General features: G+C 39.0%; 1 protein-coding gene across 4 annotated transcripts in view; it reads left to right on the forward strand.

Annotated features, from left to right (window-relative positions):
* The window catches only part of ANKRD26 (ankyrin repeat domain 26), a 76841-nt gene that overhangs the window by 21002 nt on the left and 33674 nt on the right, over positions 1–22165 (forward strand). For 3 of the 4 annotated variants that reach the window (XM_029073315.2, XM_029073314.1, XM_029073316.2), the window contains exons 13-27: positions 2025–2123; positions 2428–2456; positions 2556–2637; positions 2746–2790; positions 3654–3694; positions 4351–4399; positions 5896–5955; positions 6357–6421; positions 12475–13572; positions 14616–14791; positions 15922–15978; positions 18773–18806; positions 19311–19452; positions 20846–21059; positions 21860–22043. In XM_029073315.2, the coding sequence (XP_028929148.1) occupies positions 2025–2123; positions 2428–2456; positions 2556–2637; positions 2746–2790; positions 3654–3694; positions 4351–4399; positions 5896–5955; positions 6357–6421; positions 12475–13572; positions 14616–14791; positions 15922–15978; positions 18773–18806; positions 19311–19452; positions 20846–21059; positions 21860–22043 (2375 nt within the window). The remainder of the gene's footprint in view (positions 1–2024; positions 2124–2427; positions 2457–2555; positions 2638–2745; positions 2791–3653; positions 3695–4350; positions 4400–5895; positions 5956–6356; positions 6422–12474; positions 13573–14615; positions 14792–15921; positions 15979–18772; positions 18807–19310; positions 19453–20845; positions 21060–21859; positions 22044–22165) is intronic. The other variant, XM_029073317.2, reaches the window with a different exon arrangement.

Here is a 22165-nt window from a genome sequence, read left to right on the forward strand (position 1 = left end):
GACTCAAGTGGCTTTGACTTCATTTCATATAGCTCCTTCTTGACAAGCTTCCAATTTTGTTGCTCTGAGTGTTAGCCAATCACAGTCAGATCATTTACCATTTGAAGTACTTGCAAGATGGTGTTAAGACTGTCTCTACTCTTCCGTATGACATTCATTATTACTTGGGTTCAACAATGATTGGCTCTAGGCATTTAAACAAAATCATCACTGATCAGAGCTTTAACTTCGATTAACCTTTATTGCTTGATTTTATATGATGCTTTATTATGGCGTTTAAGTACTTACTAAGTGACAGGCACTGTATTAAGTACTGGGTAGATACAAGCTAATCAGGTTGGACACGGGCCCTGTCCCACGTGGAGCTGTAAAGTCTTAATGCCCATTTTACAGAAGAGGCAACTGAGGCACAGAGAAGTGACTCTCTCAGTACCTCTGTGCCTGATTTTACTGGGTTTACCAATCACACATAGTATTAATAGTATTAATCACACAAAGCCTCCTCTGCATTTAGACTTAGACTGGGCGTCAGGGACTGTGTCCAGCCTGTTTATCTTATACCTACTGCAGCACTCAGTTCAATGCTTGGCACCTAGTAAGTTCTTAACAAATATCATTTTCATAGTTATCCACATCTTTAATTTTTCCCCCTTCAGGTATACAGGCTATTTGACCCATTTATTTCTTCGATTAACCTCTTTATGTTTGATCAGATGTAGCTTTTCTTAGGTTATGTAATACAGTTCTTATTACAACAAGATTTCTGCTTCTCTTTTCAAGAGTTGATAGTCTTTAAATTAACAGATATTTACTGAGTAGCTCCTTCGATATGTCGTGGAAGTATGAATTTGGCAGAGTTGGCTCAGAGTTTACAATCTTAAGAAAGGGATGAGATTAAAAAGAATAGTTCTAACAAATAGATCATGTTTGTCCTTAAGTGTGACACTGAAATACAAAAGTGGACATAGTTGTACTCGAATAGAGAGGACCCAATTCTTTACCAGGGGCAGGAGAATGGCTGGGTGTTAAGTCCCTATAAGAGTCACTGGTAATTCTAATTGGGGGAAGGAATCAATTGATTAATCAGTGGAATTTATTGAGCACTTACTGTGGGCAGAGCACTCTACTAAGCACTTGGGAGAGTACGGTACAATAGAGTTGGTAGTTAATAATAATAATATTGGTATTTGTTAAGCGCTTACTATGTGCAGAGCACTGTTCTAAGCGCTGGGGTAGACACAGGGGAATCAGGTTGTCCCACGTGGGGCTCACAGTCTTCATCCTCATTTTACAGATGAGGTAACTGAGGCACAGAGAAGTGAAGTGACTTGCCCACAGTCACACAGCTGACAGGTGGCAGAGCTGGGATTCGAACTCATGAGCTCTGACTCCAAAGCCCAGGCTCCTTCCACTGAGCCACGCTGCTTCTCTATGCTCCCTGCGCGCAACAACCTTACATTCTTTGCCCAAGCTTCTTTCACTGTGGCTTAATGGAAAGAGCCCGGTGTTGGGAGTCAGAGGAAGTGAATTCTAATCCTGCCTCCACCACTTGTCTACAGTGTGGCCTTGGGCAAGCTACTTAACTTCTCTGTGCCTCAGTTACCTCATCTGTAAAATGTGGATTAAGACTGATTCTCATATTCTTCACTCTTTTGTCCTTTTGCATCCGTTTCTTGTATAACACAAGGGTTGCATGTTTGCCGAGCCTTGCCCTAAGGAGATGTCGGCTGCTTTGATGCCTAGCACAAGCACATAAGTAGTTTCTTCTGCAAACTCAGCTTGCCAAACCCAGACACGGATTCCCCTAATCCCCTAACAGTGTTCTAGCTAAAAAGTGTTTGAAAACATATGTTATGGCAGAACTTTGTATACCAGAGCTTGGCACTTCTAGTTAAATAGAAAGTTGTAAAGGTCATTGGAAAGATTCAAGAAAATCAAATCACTGTTCATTCTATAATGATCAAATGATGTTGCTTCATATTAACCTTTTCTATATTAAAGGTTTGTTTTAATTCATTTCTTAGATATATTTTATGAACCATCTTTCGTGAGTGGATCAAGAAACTGTAATATGAACAAACTAGAGGATGTCAGAAATTTAGGCCGGCCAGTAGACCACATGGGTATGGATATTACATTAAGAATGAAATTATTTTATTAATTATTATGGTCACATTATTTTGCATACACATTTCCACTTAATCCACCTGAAATATGTAACTGCTCGTGTTATGTTTCTATATTATGTTTTCCTGATATGCTAATAATTGGTTCTGATTTCTATCATATGACAAGAGCCTTTAAAAATTCAAACTTTCATTTTCCTAAAATGGCTATTCAGATATTTACTAATAACATATGAAGTTTTAGTTGGCTTATAATAATATTGAAAGGCAGTACATAATATGATTTTCTCCTCACTTACAGATAATTATGAGAACCATCCTGTTTCGAAGGTAATAATGTTTATACTTGGATTTCTTTGATCAATTCTTAATTAAATGTTTGATGAATGATGTGTATTGGACTATATTTTTCTCTTTTTTAAATAATAGTCAAATACAACTAAGGCTGTGGTTAGTAAAGATTCTGTAAATCAAGAAGAAGAACAAATGGTTAAACAAAATCGGACATCAGGTAAATTCATAAAATTAGACTTTAGTTTGCAGATGTGATTTTAAAATATTTGAAATTCTCATTGAAAATATTTATTTTTCCTCTTTCCATCTTCCCATTTCATTGCAGATTTTATGGAAGAATTTGGTTTAGATAATGCAGATGACATTGAAGGTATTTGAGTTTTTTTTTATTTGCAAGTGTCATGTAGTGTTATCACCCTTCCTTTTAAAAAAATTTTACACTGTAATTTCACTTCTATCCCACGTAGCTCTTTTTCTTAAGTTTGTGATTTTTTGAATATTGCAGTTTATCTCTTCTTTTATGGAACCCTTGTTGAAAATAATGGTACTTGTCAATTTACATAACCCAATAATACAACGTGGTAATTCCCTCTTTTTGGCTACATCCACTTTTATTCTTTTAGTGGAAAAACTGGTTTATATAATGTCACTTTTCTTGAAAAGCCTTAAATTGGGTATCTAAAAGTTAGACATCTTGAAAATGCTTGTTTGTTTAGAGGAGACTATCCAATATTAAAATATAGCTATGTAAATTAAATAAAAAACGGATTAATATCTAATCAGTACAGATAATTACTTTGGAAATGTGCTGGCTGAAATTCTATTGATATCTTAAGTACATAGGAAGAATGATTATTTTAAAACTCTTCTAATATTATTACTTTTACCCTCATAGTTCATAATTTAACACAGTGGTTTACAGAAAATGAAACAGAATTTAGTTTAGAAATAGTATGCTATAGAGAAAATAAAACATTTTATAAAATAAAGGAGGTGAGATAAAATGAAAGAGGATGATTTGGAAAAATGAAAATATTCCTCATAGCTGAGTGAGGATATTTTTGTTAAAGAGTACAATAAGGGTCCAACGGTCAATAAAGAGGAAATCTTTATATGGGAGGGGAACAGCAGGAGAGAGAATATTAAAAGAAAATACAAGGGAACAAATGTATTGAAGTAAACTGTATCACGTAGTCAAGCATGAAGTGCTATTTAAATTCTTCTTCCTTTCAGATGCATCAGATTGGGATTCTACCGATACATCTTATAAAAATGTAATGTACTAGCATTCCTTAAATACTTGCAATTTACAAATCACTGTACTAAGTTCTGGGTTAATTGTGTCATTCTCATTAAGTTGTAATTATTGAGTGCTTACTGTGTGCAGAGCACTGTACTAAGCGCCTGGGAGAGTACAATGCAATAGAATTAGCAGACAAGTTGCCTGCCCATACCGAGCTGTCCTCCTGGAAGCTCCCTTCCAATCTAAGTGAAAGAGAACAGAAATGTATAAGAATAAGAATGTAATCCAAACAAAAATGAAAATAACAATCATCCAAAATGCCAAGAGTAAAAATAATGTCTTTGAAAGGACAATCTTTCTCACCATTTCGGTCAGACATTTTATAGTGAGAAACATCCCCAACCTTCCCAATGTTCCCAGCTTTGGGAAGGTGATTTCTGTGGTTTCAGGTGGGGGGAGGGAAGCTTCCCTGACATTGGATAGCCCCAGGGTTCCGATAACATGGACTCCATCAGCGTGCTGTAAAACTTCCAAGATTCTGACTTTGGAGGGTGGTCGTCCACCTGAATCACTGTTATTGACTGTAAATGAATCAATGGCCAGTGGTATTGGACAGAAGCTGAAGAAAGTGGCCCACTCCCCAACTGTGATTTACCACCAGAAAATTATTTTTCTCTTTCTTGCCAGAGCCAGAATGTACCACAGTATAGTCCAGAAGTAAAGAGAGCACAAAAAGGTAATTAAGATTATCACCTTACTATTTTCTTTTCCCCAATCTTAATTAATAGGATGGTTCAGAGGACTAAAATAGTAGTAAGAGTAATTTATAGTAATTGAACTCCCATTTGGTGCACTGTACTAGGTGTTTAGGAAGTGCAAAATAATCATGTATCATGTTTCCTGCCCACCAAGAGCCTATATTCTAATGGGGGGAATGGACATAAAAATATTTACAGCTAGGGTTATTTGGGTACCCTAGTGGAATAAGCCTATATACAGGAATGCTAAGGATGGATATAAAGAACTTTGTGAGTGCTGGGTTCAACGATGCGTTTTAGGGTGCTACAAATGAATCAGAGAAGGCCTGTAAGAAAAGGTGGGCTTTTTAATATGTGGAGAGCTAAGTTCTGGTGAATTTGAGGGGGGAAAGTGTTCCCATGGGAGAATGGTGGAGGTGGTGGGGGAGGAACTTTGTGATTGAGGGAAGGGGAGAAGGAGAGTTGAGAGTGAGGTAGAGTTAGGTTAGATCAGGTGGAGAGAACATATAGGTATGATGGGGTGAGTTAGTAGAGAGCTTTGAAGCTAGTTGTGAGGAATCTTTATTTGATGCCGAGAGACTCAGGAAACCAGTGGAGTGCATTGCGATGAGGAGATCGACATATTAATACTTAAGAGATATGCCTTTCTAAAATTTGTTCTGAGTATTCTTTTATTATAGAGTCGTTAGTCATGCTGCAGTTGTCAAATGGAATTTTTGCTGCTTTGTTAATATCACACAAAGAAAAATGAGAGAAAATTTAAATTGAGCACTGTTTCAAAAATTTCCCTTGACATTCTGTACCATTTTTCAAACTATCATTTGAGATTTTCCATTTTTTTTTAGAATCGCTTTAGTGCTCTTCCATGTTATTTCCTTCATTAAACATCACTTCTCTTAGTTTCCTTTATTTCCAACATCCTAGTCAGATATTGCTTCTGTGGTTTTATAGAATTCAGTTCCCTGGCAGTTTAGCATGTATTAATCAAGCATCCCTAGGGTACTGAGTGGATACTGTGTTCCACTCAGAACTTGATGCCCTTATTAAAGAGTATAAATGATGCCATTTCCTTTTCCTGGTTTTTTTTTTTTTTTTTTTTTTTTACTATTTCTTCACTCTGATTTCTTCTCATGTATTATTTGAGGAATGTTTCTCTGCCATCCTATGGGAAACATTTAGAAATAATAAAGGATCAAATTCTCCCAGACAGTGGATCCTGTCAATCAGTCTCTATTTAGGTTGTCCCTCTTCTTCCCTGACATCTACTAAAAGTATCTATCCTCCTTTCTATGCTTAGAGGGGTAAAAAATAAAATCAGGACATGTGTGTATCTAATAAAAATCCATTGCTTATTTGTTGACATGTGCATCTTTACATACAGAAAAAATGAAGTGCAGTACTTGACTTTAAAAATAATGCATACAGTGTTTTGAGGTATTATTCAGAGCTAAAAGCTGATGAACTTTGGTTTCAGATTCTAATGGAGATTTAGAAGATGCTACAATTTCTTCTAGTTCCAGACATTCTGAAAAGTGTAAGAATTTCCTCTTATCACCTGGGTCTGTTCTTTGAGGTAGTTTATTTGTATCATAGTCAACAGATTACTCTGTAAACTGATTTTGAAAACTATGATTTGGCATGAATTAAAAGTCAGGAAACGGAAATTAAAAGCCACATGGTATGGAGTCTGCCCAATGAAGAATTTAAATGTATAGTTAAGGTGTTTTTAGTGAATGCATTCTGTTTTTTAAAATATTATTAATAAATAATAATAGTATTTCTTAACCGCTTACTATGTTTATATTTAGCATTAAAGTCCAACAGGTAAAAAAAAAACAAAAACAAACTCCAGTAACTAGTGTAAAATTTGGGATTTGGTAGATGGTATAAAATTTAAGTATAAAAGCTTTTTAATCAATATAAATTTGCCACCAGCACCTGTACCGAAGAATTCATCGGAAGAAGCCCATGAAGGCCTCAGTGGAAGTATCCCGCAACAGGTGTGTAAATATTAAATTGTGCGTATAACTTGTTGTACATTGTTTTTTATGGTGTAGAATCGAATATTTCTCTCAGTGATAATGCTTTTCAACCCAACTCTTGGAATCTTAGCTAAACAACTCACTAGCCTGTGTCTCAAATGTGGCAAGGATCGAGGGATTATTTGTGGGTGGTGAAAATGTATCACTAGTGGCTGGGTGTCTGGGGAGCAAATTAATCCATTTACTGAGCGCATACTATGTATCAAGCGCTTGGGAGAGAAAAGTAGAGTGAGGAGACATGATCCCTGCACTCAAGGAGCTTACGATCGAATGGGGGAGGAAGACATTAAAACACATTTCAGGTAGGGGAAACAATCATGTATAAGAATATGTATGTAAGTGCTGGGGGCTTGAGTTGAGTACCTAAGTGCTTAGTGGGTATGCAGTCCCGCGCCTAGGTGACGTGGTAAGGAAGGAAAATAGGATGAGGAGGTGAGAGATTAAGCAGGTAAGGCCTCCTGGAGGAGGTATTAGTAAGTGTGTAAGATGGGGAGAATGGGGGTCTGTCAGATGTGAAAGGGAAGCGAGGTCCAGCCAGAAAGGCAAGTCGTGAACGAGGCACAGTGAGTAGGTTGGTTTTAGAGGAGTGATATGTGCAGGCTGGATCGTAGTGGGAGAGTAGAGAGGAGAGGTAGTTCCCTCACCGAGTTGCCCCCTTCTTTTTTTCCTGGTCATATGTCTGCTCCTCAGTGGTTTTAAGCCCATGATCGGGGGAGAAAAAGTCAGATAAAATTGCAGTGGCAGTTGTGTCAATAAACCAGAGCTAAGTCTGAAACTTGCCCTTGTCAAGCAGAAATTTCAAATATGCTCAGGTTGGGGCATGCATTATTTCTTACTTATCTTTCATAAAAGGAAAACATCTTAAAATTGGTCCATAATTTGACATATCAGTCAGTTATCCTATCTTCCATATTGAAAGTAAATTAGTCTCTTTAAATGCCTCTCAATGACTCACTTTATAGAAGTTTGAACTGAGTCATCCACAGTTTAATTGCTTCTTTTATAGGCTTTTCAAATATTTATAGCATTAATTCACCTTAAGGAGTGGATGGCATCGGACACCAACAAAAATAACCTAAACATATTGAGCTTTTTAATCCAGTTATTAAAAGGCACTTTGGAAATTGCCTGCAACATAGAAATGAAGCATTTTCCAGTGTTTTTTTTTCCTTTTCTGAAACTGCTGTTACTTTTTTCTATGTAGCCGAGGTGCATTTCATTGTAGTGGCAAGCTAAACCCATGAGGGTATTGAAGCATTGCAGAATTCATCTCAAGGCTTTTCTACTCTCAGATTCTCCCTCAGTGTGACAGTAATGCGGATCTGGTCAGAGCTCTTCTCTAGAGGTGATTTTGGTGGAAGTGGTTTTGCTGGAGATGATTTTGCCGGCGCAATTGAATTCATCATGCTACAGTGATGTTCTGAAACTGCCCCTTGCTGTGTTTATTAAAAAGGCACCATAAGCATTGGTTTCACTAAAGGTTGACTTCAGTATTCCTGGGTACAGAACCTGTAGTAGAGGAAGACATTAAAATATATTTCAGAATGACTTGTTCAACTCCAGTCAGTCCATGAGTCCTGCTGGGACTGAGCCCAAGGGCCAATTGAGCCAAAATAGGGAAAAAACTCTCTTAGTTAATTGTTTTCTATCTTGAAATAAAAGCTTGCCTGCCACACACTCATTCTCTTCTGCTGTATCCCAGTACACTCAGTTCTCTTACAAAGTGGCAGTTGTGTTCTTCAAGAGCCTTGCCTTATAAAATAAAAATCACAATCTAGTACTCACCGACAACAAACTTATATGCATAATATTTCTTATAGTGCATTTATTTGCACCAATGTGTGGGTTACGTTATATCTAGACACGTACACTGGGGGAAAGAATGTTCCTTAATTTTTCAGCAGCATTCTTCCCTAATCGTGTAGTGAAGACGCATCTTATAAGAGAGCCAAATGGTTTCCAGCAACTAGGGAGAGGGAGGCACATCTCTCCTCTGTTTCTTACTTTCAAGCAAGTTGAGAAGCAGCATGGCTTAGTGGGTAGAGCATGGGCCTGGGGGTCAGGAGGACCTGGATTCTAATCCTGGCTCTGCCCCTTGTATCCTGAGTATTCTTGGGCAACTCACTTAACTTCTCTGTGCCTCAGTTCTGCATCTGTAAAATGGCAATTAAGACTGTGAGCCCTCTGTGGGACAGGGACTGTGACCAACCTGATTATATTGTATCTACCCATGCGCTTAGTACAGTGCCTAGCACGTTGTAAGTGCTTAGCAAATATCACCATTATTAAGGAGGTTTTTGCCAGAAATTGAGAGGAGCTAAAGTGGGGGGCACAAGCAGTTTTTCTCCCTTTCTATTTTCTCCACTCCTCTACCTTGTGTGGTTTCTTAGCTCTGAGTGGCAAAAGGTAGACAGAATTCGTCTTTTCAGCTCATCACCATGATTCTTAGTCCTCAAAGGACTGTAAGGCAGAGAGAGAGAGGAGATGCCATCTTGGTTGTTTGTCTGTTCCAATTACCTTCTCATCTCCAGGCTTTGAGGGCTGAGATTTGGACAGATGGCTAATCCCAAATCTGCTAAATAAACATGCTTGATTTAGAGAATCTCAGTAGTACATTAGGGATGTCATAGTAATCAAACCCCTTTTTCTTCAGGGACCCAAATTGTAAACATTTTCTCTAAATATTTATGTAAGATAGATAAATAAAGATTTGTGTTCTCTAAAATTCAGCCAAACAGCTGCATTTAAGCTTTCAGGTGACGTAGGATATTTGTCAGTTTGCACAGGTGTGAAGCACTAAAACACCTTTAAATTTCAGTTAGCCTTTTGGGTTCTAAATAGAGTCTCTTTGAGCTTCTCCCAAAGTTGGATCCTAGTATCCCTATGAAAGCTCAGTATTGGTCTGTGCATAATTCTGTTTCATTTAGAGGCTAAAACTACTCCTCCAAGGAACTACAGTACAGATTAGAAACCCAAATAAGCAATCCAGATACCTACCCCAGGAGCGGAAATCATCTGGAATGTGGGGATCAGAAGAGACCTTGCAATTGCTTATTCCATCTTCTTTTTAAGCCGTCTTAATAGTGTAAGACTATTCAAGGCTGTCTCAGATCCCGTTCTCAGTGTATTATGGAGGCTGTGTCTATTTCTGTTCACTGAGAGGGCAGTGCAGAGACAGTTCATGTTTCTGTTTTTAGGATGTTACTCCCAATATTCAGTTTAACTGGGGACCCTCCCCCCCGCTCTCATCCCCTGCTTCTGAGATCCTCGATCAATCAGTCAGTAAATCAACGGACCTTATTGAGTGCTTACTGTGTGCAGAGCACTGAACTAAGCACATAGAAGAGTTTGGTACAACAGAGTTGGTAGACAATGATCCGTTCCCACAAGAAGCAGTCCTTTCCCAGATAGCCTGGTTTAGCAGAAAGAACATATATCTGGGAGACCTAAGATCTAGTCTCAGTTTTGCTACTTGGTTGCTCAGTGATCTCGGGTGCGATCCCTAAATTATCTAATAATAATAATAATAATAGTGGCATTTGTTAAGTTCTTACTATGTGCCCGGCACTGTACTAAACGTTGGGGTGGATACAAGCAAATCGGGTTGAACACAGCTCCTTTCCCATGTGGGGCTCATAGTCTCAATCTCCATTTTACAGATGAGGTAAGTGAGGCACAGAGATATGAAGTGACTTGCTCAAGGTCACACAGCAGACATGTGGCGAAGCTGGGATTAGAACCCGTGTCCTTCTGACTCCTAGGCCTATGCTCTATCCACTAGACTAGGTCATGCTGCTTCCTATGGAAGTTGTCGCTATCGTGTCCGCCATTCTTGGGAGGTGACTCCATGGGACTGAAGGGTGGGGTGGGGGGGCAACCCCCAGTAGGGCTGACAATTCCAAATGGGGATTGAAGCCATTCGTTTCTCTGCTAAACTTTTTTGGGCAGGTTGGGCAGCCTTAGCTATTCCACCTTGCCCCTTAGGGCTTGAAATTGACCAGAGGTGGAACCAAAAGGCAGGTCCACTTCTTGCTCCTTTTTGGCAGAAGGAGGATAAGGAGGAGGAGGAGCCACTGCTTCTGGTCCTCACTGATCTCCAGAACTGGGTATGGAGTCAAGCCTTACCTTTTATTCATTCATTCACTCATTCAACTGTATACATTGAGCACTTACTGTGTGCAAAGCACTGTACCGAGTGCTTGAAAGAGTACAGTACAACAATAAACAGGCATATTCCCTGCCCACAACAAGCTTACAGTTTTACTCCTGTCTGAAGCCCTTGAGAAGGAGACATCCATCCATCAGTCGTTGAAATTTACTGAGCACCTCTTGAGTGCGTTGTGCTTAGCAGAGTACAGTACAGTTGGAAGACACGATCCCTGCCCTCAAGGAGCTTATAGTTTAGTTGGGAGACCCATTAAAATGAATCGCAGATGGAGGAAGCAATCTAGTAAGAGGAAATGACTGTCGGTTCGGTGGGTTGAGTAGCCAAGCGTTTAGGAGAGACGGACCCGGTTGCAAGGGTGATGCAGAGGGAAGGGTAGAATAGGGCGAGGCGGTGAGAGGTTAGTCGGGGTGGCTTCCTGGTGGAGATATGATTTTGGAAGAGCTTTGAAATGGGGAGAGTGGTGTTCAGTCAAATATGGAGGGAGCTTGGAGTTGGGGTAAGAGGGAGGATCAATGTCAAGAGAGGTGAGATTGAAGGACAAGAAGTAGGACGGTGCTAGAAGAGTGATTTTTGCTGGCTGAATGGTGGTGGGAGAGGGGCAATCATAAGTAGCAGGGAGAGAGCTTGGATTGAGTACCTCAAAGCCAAGCACCCCATCTGCCCGGACTGCCTGTAGGATATGCTGGGGATGGGATGGGGTTGGAGCTTTGCGGCAACTGCAGCATCAATCTGTGCTCCATAGGTTACTTGTGTAACGATAGGCGTCGTGGCCACGGGTGGCCACTCCCGGCTTCAAAACAGCAAAGTACTTGTGCTGCCGTAGGGAGTGTTCACCACCGCCGCGTTGACTCTGCAGATGAGGCCAAGGGATTCCCCAAACTGTCTGGAATGATTGGATGGGGCGAAACAGATAGCTTCAAGGGACTTGGGGATGTATCGGTCGTATTTATTGAGTGCTTATTCTGTGCAGAATACGGTACTAAGCGCTTGGGAGAGCACAATACAACAATATAACAGACATGTTTCCCTGCCCACAATGAGCTTATAGCTTAAAGGATGTGAGAGGAATAATGATTATATGGTATTTAAGTGGTTACTCTGTATCAAGAAGTGTACTAAGTTCTTGGATAGACACAGTATTATCAGGTCATCCAGTTCGTGTCCCACGTGGCGCTCACAGTCTAAGTAGGGAGAACAGATATTCAATCGTATTTATTGAGCGCTTACTCTGTGCAGAGCACTGTACTAAGCGCTTTCTTATCACCATTTTACAGATGAGGAAGCCGAGGCCCAGAGGGGGCAAGGGAGTTGCCCAAGCTCACATGGCAGGCACATAGCAGAGATGGGATTCAAACCCAGGTCCTTTGACTCTCAGCCCCATGCTTTTTCCAGTAAAAATGATAATGATGGTACTTGGTAAGTGCTTACTTTGTGTCAAGCACTGTTCCAAGTGTTGGCGTAGATATAGGCTAATCAGGTTGGACACAGTCCCTGTCCCACATGGGGCTCACAGTCTTAATCCTCATTTTACAGATGAGATGACTGAGGCACAGAGAAGTGAAGTGACTTGCCCAAGGTCACACAGATAAGTGGCGGAGCTGGGATAAGAATTCAGGGCCTTCTGACTCCCAGGGCCATGCTCTATCCACTAGGCCACGCCGCTCTTCAGTATCTGTTAAGATCAGACCAATCTCATAATGTCTTTGAAAAAGTAGAATTTAACTTGATGTTTGACAGTAGTTCTGTTATTTCTCTGGAGGATTAAGGGATTTTTTTCCATGCAACAAAGTACTTTTAGCTACTATTCATTCTCTATTTTTCGCTTTGTATCTGATTATTCAAGGATAAGGTTATGTTAAATATATGCAGCTTGACTGAAAAAACAGCCCTCGAAAAGCAAACCAATAAGGCACGAATGTCAATTTCACATCTGAAAACTAAATCTGAAGGACTAGAAACAAATGAGGAAATGTGTAGCGGTGACTTACCTTTAGATTCAAAGCTGAATTGGGAAGAAAGATATGAAAAATTATGGGCCGACAAGGAGAAAATGAAAGTGAAAATGAGTTTTAAAAGCATTACAGCTGAACTTAAAAAGATGTTTGGTGAAACATTTGAAGAAAACAAAATTGCTCCTATGTCCAGGGTTGAGCCCCTGCAAGACATCTCTAAAGAATCAGAGACTGTTGGAGAACCTCCCCATAATCTGAGAAAAAACATCACTGAACCAGAGGATCAAGACAAAATTGGAGTCTTTCTCACTGTAACATTGCCACAGTTCTCAGGAAAAGGGGAAAAGGGTCTTGAAAACTCCAGTTCTTATAATTTGAATTCCAATTCCCAAGAAAATACCACCCAATCTTCTTTTAAGCTTTGTACAAGCAGTAATACATTAGGCAGTGAAAATGATATTGGATGCATTTGCAATGCAAATGAAGAGGGCCTTGCTGATGATGCAGAAAATACAAAAATATCCAGTTTGAAAATAGCTGCAAATAAGCTATTTATTAAGCAGACAGCAGGAAACAAGGACAGAATTTTCACAAGTTGGGAATCGGTCTCAGGAAAAAATTTGGAGTGTGTATTAAAGCCAAGTAGCACGGAAGAAGCTTTATCTACAGGACTCACCTACCCAGAAGTCATGAGACCTATTTCTCCAGAAAAGGCACATACACTTTCTGCTGAGACATATAATGCAGAGAAAACAGATTCAAGACTGAACTCTCATCAGAGCCACAATCATAGAGGTCGCAAAGCTGGTAACTCAACAGTTACGGAAAATAAAAAGTGGAAACACTCAATTTCCTTTTATGACAAAATCTCCCAAGCTCATCCAGATGAAGAATTACAGCAAGCCATGCAAGGATTTAAGAAAGAAGTAGGAGTGCTAGAAATAGGATTCCTGACTCTGGAAAAACAGAAGATGCAACTACAAAAAGAGGTAGAAATATATCTGCTGTCCTACCACATTCTCTATACTTTTCCTTTCCTCAACCATCCGGTTCACTCTGTTTATTCATTATAGGAAAGAGGTTTTTTTAACCAGGGTGGCATAAGATGTTGCACATTTCCCTTTCCCCTTTGTAGGATATAAAAATAAGGTTAAAAATAAGAGCTGAGGAAAACAGCCAACTATTAGTGTGTTCATTTAAAAAATCTACAAAGTGAGTTTTGAACAGGGTATTCACTAAATCAGCACAGCCAATTAGCCCACATTCCCAGGGTCTAAAAGGAACAAGGCTGTCTGCTTTTCAGAGACAAGACAGTGAATGGGCTTCAAATGTGTAGCCCATTCTGGCTCTCAGTATATTTTAAAATCACATTTTCTTTGTCTTTGGAGTTTGGAGGGAAATGCTGGAGGTATCTCCTACTAATCATAGAAGGGTTGCAGTAAGCGGGGTTAACATTGATGAAAGTGACTGCGTTTATTGTAAATATCATCTGCTTGTCTGCTCTGTGACCTTGGGTAAGTCACTTCACTTCTCTGTGCCTCAGTTACCTCATCTGTAAAATGGGGATTAAAACTGTGAGCCCCATGTGGGACAGGGACTGTGTCCAACCTTGTATCAGTCCCAGCACTTAGAAAAGTGCTTAGCACACAGTAAACACTTAAATACCATCATAATAATAATTATTATTTTTCTAGTAGGGATTTTCCTCCTTGATAAAGATTTATTTATCTAAAGTCACATTTTTGATATGGACTCTTTTTGTTTTTTTAACAGTTCACCTGTTCTCATACATTTTGTCATCTTTTAGGTTTTTACTGTTTAGAAATTTACCAAATTACATTTGGAATTTCAGTATGTTCCTGCCTTCATCTCAAAATAAGTGGAGTAGACACAACCAGTATTCCAGATGGAAGTTACCAGTTTTTAAAATGGAAAACTAAGTGTAGAAAACTAGATGGGTATAAAAAACCAAGCCTGAAAATATTTTTATTAAATAAAGCAATAACAACTACATTGCAAAATTTTGTTTTAGGTTGAGGAGGAAAAGATAAAGCACAAATATGATGAAATGGGAACACTGGAGAAAAGACATGAGTCTGATAAATCAGTTCAGGAGAAGATGGCTAAAATACCCAGGCAACACAGTCAAATAAATAATACAGTTTCCTCCAAGGAAAGGTCACCACTTATACTCAGTCATTGGAAAAGGTAAGATCATCAGAAAACCTAAATGTATACAGTACTGCTGCTTCCCCTAAAGGTAATAATGTCCATTTTTCATTTGGCTTGTTTCTATAGAAAAATACAGAAAAATCTGATTTTAGATTTTTGGATCAGATTCAAGTTTTTATATCCTCAAATTTAGATTGTACTAGAGAATTATTATTCTCTTTATAGTCCCACTTTTTGTGCTAACATGTTGTTGACCTTTCTCTGGTGGGGGCATTAATGATACTTTCAGAGTAATAATAGAGTGTAAGTTGAGAGGTCAGCCAATTATTTCCCTGTAAATCGAATTGTAATGTGTCCAGAACATTCTTCAACTTGAACTTCATTAAAAGAATCACTTTTCTCCTCTATTTCCTTAGCCTCAGTTTTTCAGTTTGCAAATGTGAGCTATTTTGTCGACTCATCTATCACATTATTTCACCTGCATTCCTCCTCCCCTGCACATTGAAAGAAGCAGAGGTTGAATTTCACAGGTCATTTGTATCTCTAAACTGTAGAGATGCCATTTTGCCGCTTCCAATGTTGCTATTTGGAGGAGCTGTCACGGGGTACAAGTGCTTTGCAAATGACTCCTGTGTGGTGATAAGAATAGTAACAATAATAATAGTAATTATAATAATTGTGATATTTGTTAATCACTTACTATGTGACAGGCACTATACTAAGTGCTGGGGTAGATACAAGAGTATTGGGTTAGACACAGTTTCTGTCCCATATAGGGCTCACAGTCTTAATCCCCATTTTACAGATGAGGAAATGGATGTATAGAGAAGTGAAGCAACTTGCCCAAGGTCTCACACCAGACAAGTGGCAGAGCTGGGATTAGAACCCAGGTTCTTGTGACTCTCAGGCCTGTGTTGCATCCACTAGGCCTTGGTGATCAACCTAAGAGACTAAAGCACAAGAGGTGCCCGTGCAGGTGATGTTCTCTTGCCTTCTCACACTCCTGGAGGAGCGGAAATGCAAGGGAAGTAGTCCTATGTGGTCCCCCTGTGGTCCGGGGCGGGGGCGGGGGGGATCAGGCTAAAGCTCCAGCTCTACTTCCCAGAGCAGCCATATCGGGAGAGGGGTCGAGGCCGGAAGGACTAAACGACTGTCTTTGCTTTCAGCCACGATGGCCACTTTGCAGGAGGTGAAGGCAGCAAGGAGACACCCGATCAGCAAAAGTAAGTGTGTAACCCTCGTTCTGTGTCTTCCCCTCTTCTCTGTGTTTGCCACATCCTCCTGTGATAATAAGAGTAATGGTAGCATTTATTAAATGCTAACCATGTGCCAAGCTCTGTACTAAGTGCTGGATCAACTGATGATATTTATTGAGTGCTTACTGTGTGCAGAGTACTTTGTGTACATACTCTGTGTACTTAGTGCTTTGGAGAGAATAGTACGGTAGGGTAGGTAAGACACAATCCCTGCCCACAAGGAATTTGTAGATCAGTGGGGGAGACATGCCGAAATAAATTATAGATGGATATGTACATAAAAGTGCTGTGAGGGTGTGGTGAAAATCAAAATGCTTTAGGGTTACAGACTCAAGTGCATAAACAGCCCAAAAGGGAGGTAAATAGGGGATGTGATCATTTATGTGGTTTGGAGGGAAAACAGGCATTGAATCCCCTTTGGAAGAAACTGAGGCACAGATAAGTTAAGCGACTTGCTGACGGTCGCAGAGCCGGGATTGGAGCCCAGATCCTCTGATTCCCAGCTCTCTGCTTTTTCCACTGTGCCACAATAACCACAGGAGAAATTTATAAACCTTCCCCTGAAATGAGGAAGATCCCTGCATAGAATTTCAGCCTCAGTGTAAAGGTTGCTCTTACTTCATTGTTTTCATCATTTTTTATACTCTCAACTCTAGTTTTTGCAAATAAATTCAGTGATAAATGTGGAAGCATTTGTATGAAAGTAGTCAAACTTTACTTTATGTTACCTTACTCGATTTCTCAAAAGGTTTCCTCGTCATCACCTGATTATAATAATTTTCCAAGCTCCTAATTCCTGCCATTTCTTATACTACCTATTTTTTTTTTCCAACCAAAATGACCAAAGTTGGGAAAAAAATCTGCATCTCTGAACAACCATCAGTGCGGGCCACCGGGATTGAGGGATCAGAAATAAAATAGTTTAAGATGTTTCCCTGACTAGTTGTTAAACAAACTTTTGAAAGTTTCCAATCATAGCCATTGAAGATAAGTGACGTTTTCGATTCTCAGATATAAAGTTATGGCTAAGTGTACCCTAGCAGGCAAGTTCGGTAGGACGTCAGTGTATCTCGATCTTGTCTGTCACATCACCAGCCTCTCACCCCCATCCTGCTTCTGGCCTGGAGCACCCTCCCTCTTCATATCCAACAGACAATCACTCTCCCAACCTTCAAACCCTTATTAAAAGCACATCTCCTCCGAGAGGCCTTCCCCAACTAAGCCCTCATTTCCTCTTCTCCCACTCTCTTCTGTGTCACCCTTGCACTTCGATTTGCACCATTGGTCATCACCCCCCTCAGCCCCGCAGCACTTATGTACATATCTGTAATATATTTCTATTAATGCCTCTATCCCTCAGTAGACTGTAAGCTCATTGTGGGCAGGGAATGCATTTAATACAGTACTCTGCATACAGTAAGTGCTGAATAAATACTATTGATTGATTCCCATTTTGCTTTAGGGAAGGAACCGTCATGATGTGTGTGTGTGTGTAAACAGTATAACCCTGTTGACAGTCCCAAGGGCATTGAGCCATTGGTGCTGAAAACCAAAATCTGCTTTATAAGTGGTGTCTCCCCAAATTTCTTTGATTACCATTGTAAAGAATCAACCAGTCATTCGTATTTATTGAGCATTTATTTTGTGCAGAGAAGTGAAACCACTTCCGTTTACCGGTGCTATAAGCTTCTTAGATTGGTAGTCTTTCAAGGGGCAGGGTCCACGTGTAACTCCCAAATATATTGGAGAAGCAGCGTGGCTCAGTGGAAAGAGCCCGGGCTTTGGAGTCAGAGGTCATGGGTTCGAATCCTGGCTCTGCCACTTGTCAGCTGTGTGACTGTGGGCAAGTCACTTAACTTCTACGTGCTTCAGTTACCTCATCTGTAAAATGGGGATCAAGACTGTGAGCCCCACGTGGGACAACCTGGTTACACTGTGTCTACCCCAGCGCTTAGAACAGTGCTCCACACATAGTAAGCGCTTAACAAATACCAACATTATTATTATTATTATTATAGTATTTCCCAGTGTTTAGTACAGTGCTCTGAACAACAGTGAGCACTTAATAAATGCTATGTGACCTTGGGCAAGTCACTTAACTTATTTTTGCCTCCGTTACCTCATCTGTAAAATGGAGATTGACTGTGAGCCCCATGTGAGACATGGACTACATCCAACCTGATTATCTTGTGTCTACCCCAGGGCTTAGTAGAATACCTGGCATACAATAAGCACTTAACAAATACCATTAAAAAAGTACTATTCTCATCACAATCAGAGCTGGATTCCTTGTAAAATTTCTTTTTAGGGAGCTCTCAGTTACTACATTATGTTTGTCAGCTCTGGAAAGTAGTTATGTTTCTTAGAAAATTTCTGTTCTTAATTCTCATGTGAGGGTTACAAATGAACTCTGTTCTCTTCCATTTAAATCATATTCTTGTAGGCGTTTAATCTGTATTTTTAACTAAGGATAAATTTCTTGTGTGAAAAAAGTTATTCCACCTTTTGACCAAATGATATTTAATATTGAATGTTGCTTGGGGCTGTTAGCTTTAAAAGTAATCTTTTGTTTTAAAAGGATGAGCCTGGAACTCAAAATTCTTCCTTGACAGTTGATTGTGAATAAAATAAGTTAAAAATGATTTCATTCACCAGTAAATTTTACAAGAAGAAAAATAGGAAATCTGTGCAATGCCATATTGTGTATATTTACTTTTTCTCACTTGAATATTCATGTTGAAAATAATTATTTGCTTTTTAGATCTGCAGAGAAAGGAATTCATAAAAAGAGCAAGGTACTGTAAAATATGTATATCAGAAATATTATACACTAATGCGTTTGAGAAAATGCTGTCATATTAGAGGGATTGTCTCTATCTGTTGCCGAATTGTACATTCCAAGCGCTTAGGACAGTGTTCTGCACATAGTAAGCACTAAATAGATACTGTTGAATGAATGAATGAATAAAGAGGCGGGAACAAGTGGAAACTCATCTTTCATTATAAAATTTGGTGAAATGTGTTTAAAATTATGAGATTTTATAGAAATGCTACTCAAAATAAAATGCTGAGTATTTTGATAGTGGTTTGTATCAAAATACTTGTCATTTTCCCAGAGCACTTCAGCTTTCTATATCCTTGTGGCAACCTCCATTTTCCAATATGTAAAAAGCAGAATATTTCTAATTTCCTTAGTATTCAGTTATTAATACTGATGAGAATTTACAAAAGATACATTGAAGTAAAATGAAAGTTATGATTTTCCCACTATGAAATGCTGTCATATACTATTAATTTAGGAGCCAGCACAGATGGCTGTTGATGGTGATCTTGATGATTTGACTCAGTCTTCTGACACGGCTACAGAGGAGTTTGATTTTCCTTCCTTGAATACTAAGAATCCAATGTTACTGATAGAACAGCTTGGTGTACACTGTAATGGTAAGAATAACAATTATTTTTCTAACAGATGGGAAAATTAATAATATTTTTTGAGCAATGACACATACCCACAGAGCTTGTGCTAATTAAGCAATTTGAGAACATAATATAAAATTAAATTTTGTGTCCTGCTCTCAAGTATCGTACAGTTCAGTGTTGGAGAAAGTCAATCAGATGTTATTTGCAAACAGTGACCCAGTATGAAAAGCTGATACTGTTGCTAATAGAGTATGAAAGAAAGTCGAACAAGAAAATTGATTTTTTTTAACAGGCACACACACACACAGAGGTTGTTGAGATTCATGGCCCAGCAATTCCATGTTGATTGGTTGAGTGGCTTCTTTCAATTTTTGCTCATGTGTTCTATTTTGAGAGTTTTTTGGGTGTCCTGTTTAGTTCTGTCAATATCCAATGGGTTGGGTAAGCCAGCCTCCCATTGGTCCTGTGGGGCTGGATGATCATGACCCAGTCAGTCTCCTCTTCCCAGTGTTCACAGATACAGAAGACATTTAGGGAGTTCAGGAAGGACTGCCTCCAGATCCAGGCCCTACAGGCAAATCCATATCGTCTTGGGGAACCCAGGAGATTAGAGGGCGGGAGAAGCAAATGGCACCCAAAGCCTATTGGTTCACCTTGCTCTTTCTGCCTTCCTGTGGTATCTATCTGCCCCAGCACATCATACCCTTCTTGGTGCATAGTAAATACTTGATAAATGACACAAGTATTTTTATTAGTGTTCAAGGATATGCTCTCTGGCTATCTGGGTCCTTTTACTACGCCATTCTTGGGGAAACAGAATGTGTGTTCAAAGAAGCCTGGCGCATGGCTTTATGGGGAAGTTAGTCTATTTTCCTTTTTCTTGTGAGAGAGCTTGTAAGAGTGTCTGGTAGTGTGACAGAGCAATGTTTTTTCCCATCTGTAGCCTGAGACTACATATTCTGTAGCAAAAAGGGGAAAATTAAGCTAATATTTTGTATTATTATTAGGAAGACTTATACAATAATTGAGTATAGTATTGAGTTTTGCCATACATGAAAGTATTACAAATATTTATTTTGAAAACATAAAGACTTTCACTGAGCACTCTAGCACTAGTATCAACATTCTTCATTTGCATACAAAGCTTTCAAAATGTTTAAAGAGCCTCAAATTTCAAGCAGATCCTTCAAGCCGTATTAGACTGATAAAATGCCCTTTCGTGGTTCGTAAAAAGGTATATTTTTCTGTCATAATGCTAGTCCCTTTATGAAACACAAAGTTGCAACATTCATAGTGGTGAACATTTAGAATCCTGCTTTCATGTTTGATAATGTCAATAGAATTTAAAAATATACATCCAAGACTTTTCTAAGAGGAGTACTGCTTTTCTGGAAAAACTTGTTTTTCCCCTCAGATTCTGCTGGTTTATTGCAAGTTCAAAATGCATTCCTTTCTTGTGAACGGTCAGTTGAGTTTGAAAAAGGCCGGTATCAACTACTCTTGAGCAAAGTCGAACTGATGAAGAAGGAGAAAAAAGAGCTTCAAGAAGAGCTATCAGAAACTAGAGAAATAAAGTCAAAATTGGAACACGAAAAAGTGGAATGGGAAAGTGAGCTCTCCAGCCTTAGGTATAGAACCTTAGTTTGGAATAAGTGCTTTCATTGAAATGTGGAAGAAAAATTTCCATCTTTTAAAAATGATTATATTAGAATTCAAATCAAGCTTTAGAATTTACTACTACTTTCTAGATGTGTTTGTTTTTCTGTCTAACATTAAAATTCTCTCTACGTTAAAATCAAATGGAAAAGTAGTCTGTGAGAGAAGTTGTGGTCCTTACTGGTTTTGTTTCTAATCGTCCTAGGAAATACCTTAAAAATAAGATAAAACTCGAAAAGCACCTCAAAAGCGGGTTCTTATGGCAAATCACATAGCTGTAACATTTTCTTTTGCTGGCGTTTTGCTTTTGGTGACTTCAAAAAAATATTAAATATTCTTACAACTATCAAAAAGATAACTTCTTAGTTCCTCTGTAGTCCATTTGATGAAAGAAACAAATAACTATGAGAAATCCAAAGATGGTGCCCAAGCTTGATTTTAGCTACCTCTGTCCCTAGAAGTTACTAAAGGTAGTAATGTTTATTAGAGGTTTGAATTGTCTCCTATACTCTGTTGGCCTTTGTTGGAGGCATTTATAGGAAATAAAATAGGCTAAAGGCAGACTGAAAGAGGGGAAGGAAGAGAAGCAAAGATCATTTGTAGTCCACAAACTGGATGATTTTTCTTCCTAAACATTAGAAATCTGACACATTTAATAGACCTCAATAGAAGGTGCTTCAGGATGGTAGTCACTGTAGATACTCTGGACTGTTACATATGTTACAATGCCTATTTCTAATTGTGATCTTAAAATATGCCTGCTTAAATCAAGATTTACACTGAAACAAGAAGAAGAGAAGAAATTAAGTATGGAAATAAAGTACGAAAAAGCTCGAGAACAGTTGAAAAGGAAAGAAGATCAGTATTGTAAAGAGTTGGAAATGAAACAGCAACTTGAACTAACGCTGCGGACTCTGGACCTGGAATTGAGAACAGTGAGAAATAATTTGAAACAGGTGTGTTAATAGCTGAACTTCTACTTCCAGTTTTCTGCTCTTTTTTTGTGTTGAAATTATTTAGTTCAAATAGGTTCCCATTTAACAAGTAATGGGCACACTGTTCTGCTTCAAGTAATGTA

The sequence above is a fragment of the Ornithorhynchus anatinus genome, chromosome 10, assembly GCF_004115215.2.
Source record: "Ornithorhynchus anatinus isolate Pmale09 chromosome 10, mOrnAna1.pri.v4, whole genome shotgun sequence".
Taxonomy (NCBI): Eukaryota; Metazoa; Chordata; class Mammalia; order Monotremata; family Ornithorhynchidae; genus Ornithorhynchus; species Ornithorhynchus anatinus.